This window comes from Phocoena sinus, chromosome 15 (genome assembly GCF_008692025.1).
Source record: "Phocoena sinus isolate mPhoSin1 chromosome 15, mPhoSin1.pri, whole genome shotgun sequence".
Taxonomy (NCBI): domain Eukaryota; kingdom Metazoa; phylum Chordata; class Mammalia; order Artiodactyla; family Phocoenidae; genus Phocoena; species Phocoena sinus.
Window position 1 is genome coordinate 49,932,330 of NC_045777.1, and position 14,056 is coordinate 49,946,385.

The following is a 14,056-nucleotide window of genomic DNA, read 5'->3' on the forward strand; positions in this document are numbered from 1 at the left end:
CTCCGCACTTTCACTGCCAAGAGCCTGGGTTCAGTCCCCAGTTGGGGAGCTAAGATCCCGCAAGACGCGTGGCATGGCCAAAATAAATAAAACGTGGAGTCTGGCCCAAAGCCTTGTTTCCCCGGGGGCTGCACTGCTGGCCTCCTTCCCCCGGGGTTTCTCATGGCCAGTCCAGGTCCCGCTCACGTCCACCATGCACGCATCTTCCCCCTTGACCTCTCTGGGGATACTCTGGGCCACCTGCTGAGCCGGGTCTTCTTTCTCTAGCAGATCCCGACGGCCAGCTCTGCAGTGTCACGCCTGCCCCCAACGAGGAGCCACCAGCCTGCCCCGAGGAGTTCGATGACTTCGTTACCTTTGAGGCAAGTGGTCTTCCCGGGAGAGCTGAGTGGGCATCTGACAGATACACCCTCTCTTCCTCATGTACCCTAAATCCTGCTTCACTCATTCGTCCCCACGGCTGTTTTTTTTTTTTTTAATCTTTACTGGAGTATAATTGCTTCACAATACTGTGTTAGTTTCTGTTGTACAACAAAGTGAGTCAGCCATATGCACACATATGTCCCCATATCTCCTCCCTCATGAGCCTCCCTCCCACCCCTCCCTATCCCAGCCCTCTAGGTCATCGCAAAGCACCGAGCTGATCTCCCTGTGCTATGCTGCTGCTTCCCACTAGCTATCTATTTTACATTCGGTAGTGTATATATGTCGATGCAACTCTCACTTCGCCCCAGCTTCCCCCTCCCACCCCATGTCCTCAAGTCCATTCTCTGTGTCTATGTCTTTATTCCTGCCCTGCAACTAGGTTCATCAGTACCTTTTTTTTTTTTTTTTATTTAGATTCCATATATATGCGTTAGCATACGGTATTTGTTTTTCTCTTTCTGACTTAACTTCACTCTGTATGACAGGATCTAGGTCCATCCACCTCACTACAAATAACTCAATTTCATTTCTTTTTATGGCTAAGTAATATTCCATTGTATATATGTGCCACATCTTCTTTATCCATTCATCTGTCAATGGACATTTAGGTTGGTTCCATGTCCTGGCTATTGTAAATAACGCTGCAGTGAACATTGTGGTGCATGTCTCTTTTTGAATTATGGTTTTCTCAGGTATATGCCCAGTAGTGGGATTGCTGGGTCATATGGTAGCTCTATTTTTAGTTTTTTAAGAAACTTCCATACTGTTTTCCATAGTGGTTGTATCAATTTACATTCAACCGTGCAGGAGGGTTCCCTTTTCAGCACACCCTTTCCAGTATTTATTGTTTGTAGATTTTTTTGATGATGGCCATTCTGACCGGTGTGAGGTGATACCTCATTGTAGTTTTGATTTGCATTTCTCTAATCATTAATGATGTTGAGCATCTTTTCATGTGCCTCTTGGTCATCTCCACGGCTGTTTCTGTGGGGAATGGCATGAAGGGCAGGCAGGCAGGGCTCATTCTGACACTGGTGGGGACACTGTGGTTGGCGGGCATCTGCTCTCCGTGCTGTGCACCCGGGGCTGGTGGCCTGTTGTCAGCAGAGGGGCAGGCTCTCCTGTGACATTGCTATCCCCTTCTGCCAGACTGCCAAGCAAGGCCAGAGCACGGACTCCTTTGTGAAATGAAGAGCTTCTGAGAGTCCCTGTGAATGGTAACACCCCACAGGATCCCACTGCCCTCTTCTGTGTCTCTGTAGCTTGTTCCCTACTCTGAGAAACTGCCCAGGTATTAGTCACCCCTCAGATGACACAGGTTCACTTCCTGACTGTCTCTCACTTCTGCCAGCACAGGCCTCCAAGCCACCTGGGAGCATTCACCCCTCACAGCTTTCTCCTAGAGTCCCACCAGGGCCTGAGCCCCTGAGGGCAGGGACAACCCCACCTTGCGTCCCCCATTCAGCAACAGCTGGTGTGTTCATTCTTTGTGTGACCTGGTGGTGCCAGGCCCAGTCCTGGTACATGGAGGCTAAGTGCCCAGCTGGGACGTGTGCTGGCTGTGAGGCATGGTGTGGCCGGGCAGGGCTGAGGGTGTGCAGGACCCTGACGTGTCAGCTGCTAGACCCCGAGACTGTGGGATGGCGAGGCGTGGAAGGCTATGTGTGGAATGACACACCTTGAACTTTCCAGAAGTGCAGCTAGGTCAGGGGAGAGCCTGCTTTTCTTGTTCAGAGTGTCTAGAGAACCCCGTTTCCTCACTTAGTGGTCGGTCAGCAGCAGACCTCTCTCCTGCCTGTTGACACACCAGCACACACTTTACCATCAATGTCGTCCGTTTTGTTCTTGTCTCGTATTTCCGTGAGGGCATTATACTGATTCTTTGTATTTGATGTGTATGTGGGTGTCGTGGGTTGAATGGTACTCCCCAGAAGGTACATCGGAACCCGTGAATGTGACCTCATTTGGAGAAAGGGTCTCTGCAGATCTCGTTAAGTTAAGGATCTCAAGATCGGATCATGCTGGGTAGAGTGGGCCCTGAATCCAATGACCAGTGTCCTTTGAAGAGAAAGGGAGATGACACACGGGGGAGAAGGCGGTATGAAGACGTGGGCAGAGCTGGAGGAACATGGCTGCCAGCCGAGACATCCCCTAGCCACCAGGAGCTGGACGAGGCAGGAAAGGTCCTCCTCTGGAGCCTCAGGAAGAATTCAGGCCTGCTGACACCTTGATTTCCAACTTTTGGCCTCCAGGTCTCAGAATATATTCCTGTTGTCTTAAGCCACCAGTTTGTGGTAGTTAGAAATTGGCAGCCCTGGGACTTCCCTGGTGGTGCAATGGTTAAGAATCCACCTGCCAATGCAGGGGACACAGGTTTGATCCCTGGTCTGGGAAGATCCCACATGCCACGGAGCAACTAAGCCCACGAGCCACAACTACTGAGCCCACGTGCCACAGCTACTAAAGCCTGCACACTCTAGGGCCTGCGTGCTGCAACTGCTGAAGGCTGAGTGCCCAGAAGCCGTGCTCCACAACAAGAGAAGCCACTGCAATTAGAAGCCAGTGCACCACAACAAATAGTAGCCCCTGCTCGCCGCAGCTAGAGAAAGCCCAAGCACAGCAATGAAGACCCAATGCAGCCAAAAAAAAAACCACCGAAATTTAAATTAAATTAAATTTTAAAAAGAAAAAAGAAATTGGCAGCCCCAGGGAACTAATACAATGAGTTTTGTTACTCAGGATAGTAAAAGGCGTCAAAACATTTGATCCAAAAGGGTGAGGCCCGGGCTTCCCTGGTGGCGCAGTGGTTGAGAGTCCGCCTGTCGATGCAGGGGACACGGGTTCGTGCCCCAGTCCGGGGAGATCCCACATGCCGCGGAGCGGCTGGGCCTGTGAGCCATGGCCGCTGAGCCTACGTGTCCGGAGCCTGTGCTCTGCAACGGGAGAGGCCACAACAGTGAGAGGCCTGCGTACCGCAAAAAAACCCCAAAAGGGTGAGGCCCACTGACGCTGGGGCTGCCTCCTGAGGCCTGGGCGGAGCAGGCTTGGGGTGCTGTCCGATCTCTGGCTCCTGTCCTCTGCAGGGTGGACCCCCTTGGCATCCCACAAGTATGGCCCTCCCACCTTTTTTTTTTTTTTTTTTTTTGTGGTACGTGGGCCTCTCACTGTTGTGGCCTCTCCCGTTGCAGAGCACAGGCTCCGGATGCGCAGGCTCAGCGGCCATGGCTCACGGGCCCAGCCGCTCCACGGCATGTGGGATCTTCCTGGACCGGGGCATGAACCTGTGTCCCCTGCATCGGCAGGCGGACTCTCAACCACTGTGCCACCAGGGAAGCCTGCCCTCCCACCTTTATGGTGCCTCAACTCTCAGGTGTGCCATCCCCCACCTCGTGCTTGTCACCTTCCAAGGACGTGGGTGGGAACCTGACGTTTCAGAGTATGCAGCAGGAATGCTTCTCAGGTTTTTAGATCTTAATTTTTTTTTCAACAAGGAGGGAATATTTCTTTTTAAGTTTTTTGGTTGCTTTAAAAGAATTAACACACTTTACATTTTAGCAGTTTTAGGTTTTCTGCTCCACAGAAAATGGAGCAGACAGTATAGAGAGTTCCCATTACACCCCACACACATACACAGTTTCCCGGCAGTGAACATCTTCCATTTGTTATAAAGGGTGAACCAATGTCGATACATTGTAACTAACTGAAGGCCATGGTTTACATTAGGGTTCACTCCTGGTGGTGTACCATCTGTGGGTTTTGATAAATTCATGACATGTATCTACCATTGCAGTTTCGCTGCCCTAAAAATCCTCTTTGCTCCCCAGATTCGTCACTTCCTCCCACTAGCACCTGGCAACCTCTGATCTTTTACTGTCTCCATCGTTTTGCTTTTTCAGAATGTCGTAGAGCTGGTTAGAATCATACAGTATTGGGCCTTAAAAGTTCCTCCGTGTGTTTTTATGCTTTTCAAGGTTTTTATTTTATTTATTTATTATAAATGTATTTATTTTTATTTATTATTTTTGGCTGTGTTGGGTCTTTGTTGCTGCGTGCGGGCTTTCTCTAGTTGCAGCGAGCAGGGGCTACTGTTCGTTGTAGTGCACGGGCTTCTCATTGCGATGGCTTCTCGTTGTGGGGCACGGGCTCTAGGCACGCGGGCTCAGTAGTTGTGGCACACGGCTTAGTTGCTCCGCGGGCTTAGTTGCTTCCCGGACCAGGGCTCGAACCCGTGTCCCCTGCATTTGCAGGCAGATTCTTAACCACTGTACCACCAGGGAAGCCCCCTTTTCAAGGTTTTTAGTTGTAATTTTGAGGGGAGTGGAATTAGGTGCTATACAGAAACTTGTAGAAAGCTGTTTTTTAAAAAACTTTTGAATCATGTAATCCCAATAAGTACCATAACAATATGCGTGAAGATTACGTGTATTATATCCAATACCACATCTGGAGACCCTCTGCTGGCGATCTTCAGAGATAAATAAGCCTTTTGTTGAACATTTTCTGGCTGGGCACACACTGGTGCTGGTCAGGGTGCACTATGCAGTAACACTTGGTGGACTGCTGCTCCCGAGTCCTTTCCTGCTGGGGACGCTTTGGGGGACCCGTGACTTCCGGTGTTTGACTGAGCATCCCTTTGGCCCCAGCTTGTAGGAGAGCTCCTAGGAGAAAGTTTTTATTTTTTTCAATTTTAAAAAAATTGTTTTGGGCTCACCACATGGCTTGTGGGATCTTAGTTCCCTGACTAGGGATTGAACCTGGGCCCTCGGCAGTGAAAGCACGTAGTCCTAACCACTGGGCATCCAGGGAATTCCCCAGGAGAAAGTTTCTGATTCTTTTCTCCCCAGGAGAAAGTGGTGATTCTGAGAAGGGGAAGGGCGGGGCGGTGAATGAGGGTTGTCGCTGACGTTCTGGGAATGAGAAGAAGGTTCCGGGTCTGAGAGTCTGAGCAAGGTGGAGGGCGGACTGGCAGAGGACCTGATGCCTGTGGGGACGAGCGCGTGTCAGAACTTCTAGAGGGGCGATGGGAAAGTCGCAGAGAGCAGGCGCCAGCGGAACGATAAGCATGGTCTCTGCTGTGCCTTCTCCGGCCCTCCCTTCTCCTCCAACTCTTGGCCTTAATGAGATGATGGAGAAATAGGTCTTTTGTTCAGACTCTTATCAGAAAGGTTAGAAAATCAAGAACAAAAGCCACTCTGTTTGGAGATCTGACTGTGAAAAACCCAGCAAGCACTTCCTGAACTTTGCCCCCCTTGCCAGCTAGAGCAGCAGGTTTAATGGAGCATATCTGGGAGTGGGTTAAACTCCTTCCGAGACAGTGATGTACCTTCAGGTGGACACACAGGTTTTGCAGAACCTCAGCACGATGGGCAAATAGAAGGCCTCTGGAAGCTGACGACCGGTCTGGACAGAGTCCCCAGCGCTCCAATTCCATGGAAAGGCTGTCTCCACGAGCGCGCCCTTCCTGGAGCTGGTGTGAGGAGCTGGGCCCTGGCCAGGCTGGCATCTAAGGGTAAGAGGAGGCTGGACACCGACCACGGTCTGCCCGGCAGCTTGTTCCCCTGGGAGGGACCATGACCAGACAGCGAGGGCCCCAGGCAGGCCTGGGCGCCCTCGAGCCCCTCACTGATGGCCGTGAGCACGGTCTTCCTTGCCCACCCGCTGGCCCAGCGTTTGTTAACCGGTGAGGAAACACAGCCAAGCTTTCTAATGTGCACTTTGATTTCCACATGAGCTTATCCTAACGTGTAATTTGTAATCATTTTTAAGCTGGCGGCATAGACGGTGGGCTGGCAAAGCGAGGTCCTGTCTGGCGGCACATGGGGGCTGCTGGGGTGCCTCTCTGAGCCCTCGGTGTTCCTCCAGTGGACCACGCTCACAGACAGTTTTCTGCCCTCTTAAAAGGCAGGTGTTCGCCCGCCTGCCCTAGAAAACTATCTGGCTTGCTGAAATTTATTCAGGACAGCCTGGACTTCAGGGGGTGAGCAGGTGGGTAGTGTCTGTGAAACGAGCTGGCCCCGTCCTCCCGGTCCCCTTGGCCCTCCCTGGGCCTTGCCCTGGGGTCCTCTTGGAGCCTCTGGGCCTCCTGCCCCTGGGGCTGCTCTGTGTGCCCCGGGGCCGGGCTTACTTTAGGAATGAAGATGGAAGGTGAGCATGTCTGCTTGCGAGGTGTGGGCGCAGTCGGGTTTGCATGGCATCTGCCTCGTCTTGCATTGTGAGGAATTACTTCCACCCTGAACCGTCCTCCAGGCCCCAGGGAGGGTTTCGGCTGCAGCCCGGCCTCAGCAGCATGACTGCGGGTGAGGTCAACAGGCCTGAGCTCCGGGCCTCCCCCGGCACCGAGCTGGCCGGCGCTTCTGCGCACCCCGCTGCCTGCGACGACCTGGGGCCACACTGGCCAGAGGAGCCTCTGCTGGAAGTGGTGGTGGTTGGCTGTCTAAACGCTGACCTCAAGAGTCACGTTCTGTCCCCTACAGGAAGCCATCTCTGAGGCCCCCAGTCCAAGTCCCAGACCCGCCTGCTTCCGGGTCGAGGGCAAACAGAGGGGAGGGGAGGGCTCCGGGCAGCTGTCCCTCGGCCCAGGAGCAGCAGGCCCAGCCTCGCACATGGTGGAGCCTGCCTGGCTCGGACAGTGTCCCTACCTGCAGGCTGAGCCCAGAGCCACCTGCTTGGTGGTGAGGAGAAGGAGAGTGGAGGCCTCTTGAAGGGATTTCCTGATTTCAGATTTTGAAATGAACGCTCTTTGTGAATTACTTAGTTGCCTGAGATTCCAAGGAATATCAGGTTTTCCCTTGGAAATAAGGAGCGGCATGGAATGCGTGCAGTAGGTACCTCGGGTGCCTTCCCTGCTTCATTCTGTCCTATGTGCAGGAGGCAGGGGTTGCACCACCTATGACACGTGAGCCCCCGGCTTTCAGCCTCTGTTCTCGCACCCGCCTGTGTGATCTCTAAGTCTTGAGTGGTTACGACCTCTTGAGATCAGCATTGCAGCCCCTGATCTACAAATGAGGCAGCACAGCTCGGATGCTCGAGAGCCCGGGCTGGGGTCACACGGCTGCTGGACGGCAGACCGAGGATGGGCCCTGGGTCTCCATCGGGCGCAGGTGCGGAGACAGCCGTCAGGGACCCTCTAGCCACCCCCCCATCTTGTGACACCAGAGCCCGAGGACAAAGTGCACCGTCTCCAGTTGCTTCTCTGAATTCTTACTTGTTTGCAAATTGTTAACCTCAGACTCTTTCAAGCATGAAAGGATGGCTACTTCTCCTAACCAATGAAGTTGCACTTCAGTTAAAGCTGAGATTGTACATTGAAAATGGCCTGTTTAATGGTTTTTCAGTTTTAAGTTCATTTGGACAATCCACAAATATCTACTGTCTGCTGTACGCCCAGCCCTGTGCTCGGTACTGGGTCCACAAGAGTAAAAAAACAAAGATGTGTTTAGTGGGAAAGTAGACCTTTTTAAAATTAATTAATTAATTAATTAGTTTATTTTTGGCTGTGTTGGGTCTTTGTTGCTGCACGCGGGCTTTCTCTAGTTGCAGAGAGCAGGGGCTATACTCCTCGTTGCAGTGTGCGGGCTTTTCATTGCGGTGGCTTCTCTTTGTTGCAGAGCACGGGAGGGCTCTAGGCGCACGGGCTTCAGTAGTTGTGGCATGTGGGCTCAGTAGCTGTGGCCCATGGGCTCTAGAACGCAGGCTCAGTAGTTGTGGCACATGGGCTTAGCTGCTCTGTGGCATGTGGGATCTTCCCGGACCAGGGATCGAACCTGCGTCCCTTGCATTGGCAGGTGGATTCTTAACCACTGCGCCACCAGGGAAGTCCGGGAAAGTAGACATTTAACCAGAAAACATAATTGGTCAAATAATTGATGAATTCGTATTTTGAGGTTAGACCACGTAATTGAATTTCAAAGCAATAGCTTGCACGTACAGAGCAGATATTGATGGGGACTTTTTAAAAGGCATAGTCTTACACTGTTGAACGTTAGTTGCTGGGGTAGAATTCATTCCAGTGCTGGAAAGCCACAAAACGGGCTGTTCTGGCATGTATCCTGTGATGTTGGGATACTTTGTGTCCATTTTAGGCATATTTCTATAACTAAGTTTAAAAATCCCTCCAGTCATTTTTTCTGCTCTTGAACATGTGCCTATTTTTCATTTTTGAAAATACTGAAGTGTTTTGTAACCTACTGTTTCTGCTTAGAAGTACAGGAGGGACATCTCCCACGTGCAAGCTCCCGCTCCACGGGGTCCTTTCCCGGGCCCCGGGACTGACTCTTGGCTCTCTCTCCTAGGCCAACGAGGTGACAGACAGTGCATACATGGGCTCTGAGAGCACCTACAGTGAGTGTGAGACCTTCACGGATGAGGACACAGGCACCCTGGTGCCCCCCGAATGCCTGGACGCCACGGAGGAGCCCGGCCACGGCGCCCTGCTGCTGCTCCCGGGCAGGTCTGTTCCTATCTACATGGCCCGGGGCCGATGGCAGATGGGTTCATGGTGGGGTTCGTGTCAGGTGATCCAGAGGGGAGTGTGAGCCTGCGGCGGGCTGCGGTCCTGGGAAGAGCCTGTGCCCAGCTGACCGTGCAGCCTCCGTCAGAAGGTGCTCCTCTGTACAGATAGGAATCCTAGGAGAAAACGTTCGCTTGGTCTTTTGGATTTTGTCATCACAATTCTTATGACCCAGGGCGAGACACATTTCAAACGTCTTCATCTTTATGTCACCCTGACTCCATGCGTTTGAGGACAGTGAGGGGGAAGGGCCGGATCAGAGAAGCCAGGTGCCAGGTGGTCCATGTGGGCCCAGGTGACAGCTGGCGGTTCTGCCCTGGGCTCCCCGGGAGGCCTTGAAACTGGAATTTTGCTTATTTTATTTTGTTTTGTTTCTTGTTTGGCCCCTGCAGAGCTTGTGTTTTTCCTCCCTAATTGAAGATGGCATGCCTATCCCAGGCGCCAGCCCTCCTGCCCCCCCGCCCCCCCAGCTCCTTCCCTGGTACCCTGGCTCCTGGTTTGTTCCTCACTCAAGGGTCATCACACAGTGTGTATCCTTTCTCCACCTGGCTTCTCCCACTTGGTATCGTGGCTGTGAGGTTTATCCGTGTCTGTGTGCACCGTTGTGAGTGGTTTATTCTGGTTATTATTGAGTGTTCCATTAAGAAGCCCGCAGCTTCTTTATTTCCTGTCAGTGGGCATTGGGGCATTGGGTTTGCTCACAGTTTTGGTTTCATGAATAAAGCTGCTGCCTGTAAGCAATCACGTCTTTTGGTGGCCGGGCTTGTTCCTTGGTGGCGTAGGGCGCACCTGGGGCACAGGCTCCTCTGTAGGGGTTACTGCAGGTCAGACACTTACAGGTGGGGTTTGGTAGTTCCCTGCCTGCCAGCCGCCTGCGGGTTCCAGCTGCTCTCCATTCTCGCAGCGCCTGGCATCCTCCGCTTCTTCACGCCTGTTGTCTGAGGGCACGCAGAGCAGGTGGTCCTCACTTGGGTTTCCCAGGTGCCTGACGGGGGCAGTGCCTTTCTTGCACTGGCTGCCCATGTGGAGACCCTCTCCTGTGCGGTGCTTGTTCCAGGCTTTCGCCCCTTTGTTGATTGCAGGACTCTGAAAGCTTTTCTGTAGAGGCCAGATAGTAAACAGGCTCGTGGCCCGATGGTCCCAGCACTGCTTCTCAGCTCTGTGTTGGCTGCCTCTGCAGATACAGGCAGTGGGTGGATCTGGCCTCCCCGGGTCCCGTGGGCCGTCTTTTCCTCTGTCTTCAATTGTGGGAGCTCTTCCTCTGTCTCAGGGGACTCCTTTGTCCCGGGTGTGTTGCAGGCATCTTTTTCCCCCTCTGCAGGTCATCTCACTTCCCTGGGGTGTCTGAGAACAAACGTTTTAAATTCTACTGTAGTCCAGTGTATCTGTTTGTCTTTTGTGGTTGGCACGTCTGTGTTCTGCTTCAGAGGTCTCTGCTTACTTCACATCACTGTGACGTTTACTTCTGCTTTTCTTTAACAGCTTTATTGTTTTGCCTTTGTTTTCAGCTCTTTCATCTCCCCGTAAGGGAGTTTTTGTGCATGGTGTGAGGCAGGGGTCATTTTTCCTGTATAAATGTCCATTGGCTCAGGCTCGGTTTTGAAGCCCCCTCCTTCCTCATTGCCCCACAAGGTGGCCGAGTGCATGGGCTGTGCTGGACGCCCTGCTTGGCCCTGTGTGCCCTGTGCAGGTCAGCATCGCTCAGTCCTTCTGCTCCAGGCTTGTCACCCGCTGGTCCTGCCGTTCGGCCATGTGCACCCTCCAGCCTCACTCTACAAGGCTGCGTTGGCACCTTTGGCCTTCACATTTCCATGTGGATTTTATATAGATTCAGCTTGTTAGTCTCTGGAAAAAAGTACCTGCTGGGATTTGGGTTGGGATTTTGCTGGATCTGTAGATTATTTGGACAGAACCAACATCTTGTCCCTATGGGTCTCGCAGTCTTTGAACATAGTTTATTGCTCCATTTATTGGGGTCTTTCCTTGATTGCTACGGTGTGGGGTGACCGTCTGGTAGGGAAGGGGGCGTCGTGCATGCGCGTTCGGCCATTGGGCTCTGTTGGGACTGGAGGAACACCTTCCAGGGCCACCAGGGGCCAAGCCCAGCGTGTGGAGATGGGAGCCCAGAGTGGCTTGCAGTGACCAAAGAGGGAGGTGTGAGGGTAGAATACGTGGGGCTGGGGATGCCACGTTTGCTGTAGCTTCCTGATCAGTACTTTTTTTTTTTTTAAAGAATTTATTTATTTATTTATTGGCTGCATTGGGTCTTCGTTGCTGCGTGCGGGCTTTCTCTAGTTGTGGTGAGCGGGGGCTGCTCTTCGTTGCGGTGCGCGGGCTTCTCATCGCAGTGGCTTCTCTTGTCACAGAGCACGGGCCCTAGGCGCACGGGCTTCAGTAGCTGTGGCTCAAAGGCTCTAGAGTGCAGGCTCAGTAGTTGTGGCGCATGGGCTTAGTTGCTCCGCGGCACGTGGGATCTTCCCGGACCAGGGCTTGAACCCATGTCCCCTGCATTGGCAGGCGGATTCTTAACCACTGTGCCACCAGGGAAGCCCCTGATCAGTATTTTTTAAGGTAATAGGTAAGTTCTTTTAAATTTCTTTAAATATTTATTTATTTATTTGGTTGCACTGGATCTTAGTTGTGGCTTGCGGGCTCCTTAGTTGTGGCTCATGGGGTCCTTAGTTGTGGCATGTGGACTCTTAGTTGCGGCATGCATGTGGGATCTAGTTCCCTGACCAGGGATTGAACCTGGGCCCCCTGTATTGGGAGCGTGGAATCTTAACCACTGCACGACCAGGGAAGTCCCTAAGTTCTTTAAATTCAATTTGGGTCAAGTAATCGAAGTTGAAGTGTCAAATCTGGGAAACCATTATGAGGTCTTAGTTTTTCTCTGGAAGTTTCTAAGCTCTGGGATGTTTTGCTGCTTAAGCAGTGACTTGCCCTCAGGATTCGTTGAAGTCACGTTGGTGTCAAATGAGAAAATCTTGAATTGCCACGAGGTTGCCGATTATAATCTAAAGTCATCCGTTTTCTGTCGATGCGGTGCGTGACGGCTGCGTGGTCTGCCCCGGGTCCCCAGCACCAAGTGCACATCCCCTCTGACATGAGGACAGGCGCTGGGCTCCTCGCCGCCCACGGGCGTCCACGTCCTGCCCATGGAGGCTGTGCATGCTCCCTCTCACTTCGGGGGCAGCTTCCTCTCCCGGGGTCTGGGCACGTGGATCCACGAAGCAGCTCATCTACAGAAACAGAAAGCAGCTTAGTGTGAAATGGTGTCTGTCGGAAGGAATCATTTCTTCCTGTCTCTGTGTGAGAAGGTGAGGGCTGGTAGCAGGCGGGAGGCAGTCAGACTCGGACACGCTCTTCAGAGAGCAGTCGGACGTCCCGAGACCATTGGGGTCAGGTGCCTCGGGGAGCTTGCGCTGCGTGTCGTGCGACTGTGGGTCTGGGCAGCGGACAGAGACTGGCCCCTCCTGACTACCAGGCCTGCCCCTCTGAGGGGGCAGCTCCTGCGCCTGCTCACAGGATCTCGGGGGGTGGGGGGGTCCGTGGTGAGGTGGTGGCCCGGCCCCGGGGCGGGGAGCACCTGCCGTGTGCCCGGGGTGCAGCAAACACCAGATTCGAAAGCTTATTATGACACAAGGACATAGATGATATAAAGATCTTGTTTTGGAAGTGATGATTTTGGGTATGTTGGGCCAAGTGAAGTACATTGTTAAAGTCAGTTTCACCTGTGCATTTACCTTCCCTAGCGCAGCTGTTAGAACACGAACTCACACGTGTGGTCACTGCACGTTTCTGCTGGAGGCTCAGGTCATGCCCGCGGCTCTGGGGTGCCCGCAGCCCATGTCGGCAGCTGACACTCGTTTGCCTCTGCAGGTCCCACCTGCACAGCCAGTCAGTCGTCACGGTGATAGGAGGCGAGGAACATTTCGAGGACTATGGTGAGGGCAGTGAGGCGGAGCTGTCCCCAGAGACCCTCTGCAACGGGGAGCACGGCTGCAGAGACCCCGTCTTCCTCACCCCCAGGTAAGAGCCCTGCACCAGGGCCCTGTCTCTTCACGTTCTGTTAAGGGGGAGCGTCTCCTTTTGGTTCACAGAGAACTTGTTTTATTCACTGTAATATAATTGAACAATGCCACAGTCAAAATTTTAAGATTTCTATCGGGATAACAGTTGGCTGTGGTTCCTCTCATCGGTTATGGTCCCAGTCACTCCCCGTTTATGGGGCCTCAGCCGAGTCCCAGGGCACAGAGCTGGGGTTGGGAAACTCGGCTTTACGGGTTTCACAGTGCTGTTTGTGGATCACATTGTGTTTTGCATTGAGCTTGAGGGAGGCTGTGTGTGTGAGAGTGTGTGAGTGTGTGTGTGAGAGAGTGTGTGTGTGAGAGAGTGTGTGTGAGTGTGTGTGTGTGAGTGTTGACACCCTGCTCAGCAGTCTCAGTCTTGCTGTGCAGGTGGACCTCGTCCTGCACTTCCCTTTGTGTTTTTTACTCACTGAAGGCCTGTGGATGCCCTGCATCATTTTTCCAAAGCCATTGCTTGCACCGTGTCTCTGTGTCACGTTATGGTAATTCTAACAATATTTCAGACTCTCATTATAATTGTTTGTTGTGGGAATCTGTGATCAGCAATCCTTGACGTGACTGTTGCAAAAGGATTACAGGGCTTCCCTGGTGGCACAGTGGTTAAGAATCCGCCTGCCAGTGCAGGGGACACGGGTTCAAGCCCTGGTCCGGGAAGATCCCACATGCCGCGGAGCAACTAAGCCCGTGTGCCACAACTACTGAGCCTGCGCTCTAGAGCCCACAAGCCACAACTACTGAAGCCTGTGTGCCTAGAGCCCGTGCTCTGCAACAAGAGAAGCCACCACAACTAGAGAAAGCCCACGCACAGCAACAAAGACCCAATGCAGCCAAAAATAAATAAATAAATTTTAAAAAAAAATAGAAGGAGCTCCTCTCCCCAACAGGGAGCAGCCTTCTACTTAGGAAAAAAAGAAGGATTACAGCTCCCTGAAGGCCTAGATGCTAGTGAGCATTTTTCAGGAATAAAGTATTTTTTAGTTAAGGTATGCATGCACATGGGTTTTCTCTTTCCTTTTTCAATTTTTAATATTTT

At 52.6% G+C, this 14,056-nt stretch overlaps 1 protein-coding gene across 4 annotated transcripts in view; it reads left to right on the forward strand.

Annotated features, from left to right (window-relative positions):
- The window catches only part of RAB11FIP3 (RAB11 family interacting protein 3), a 79,139-nt gene that overhangs the window by 47,842 nt on the left and 17,241 nt on the right, over window positions 1-14,056 (forward strand). For 2 of the 4 annotated variants that reach the window (XM_032605560.1, XM_032605562.1), the window contains exons 3-5: window positions 268-362; window positions 8,718-8,875; window positions 12,815-12,964. In XM_032605560.1, the coding sequence (XP_032461451.1) occupies window positions 268-362; window positions 8,718-8,875; window positions 12,815-12,964 (403 nt within the window). The remainder of the gene's footprint in view (window positions 1-267; window positions 363-8,717; window positions 8,876-12,814; window positions 12,965-14,056) is intronic. The other 2 variants (XM_032605561.1, XM_032605563.1) reach the window with 1 other exon arrangement.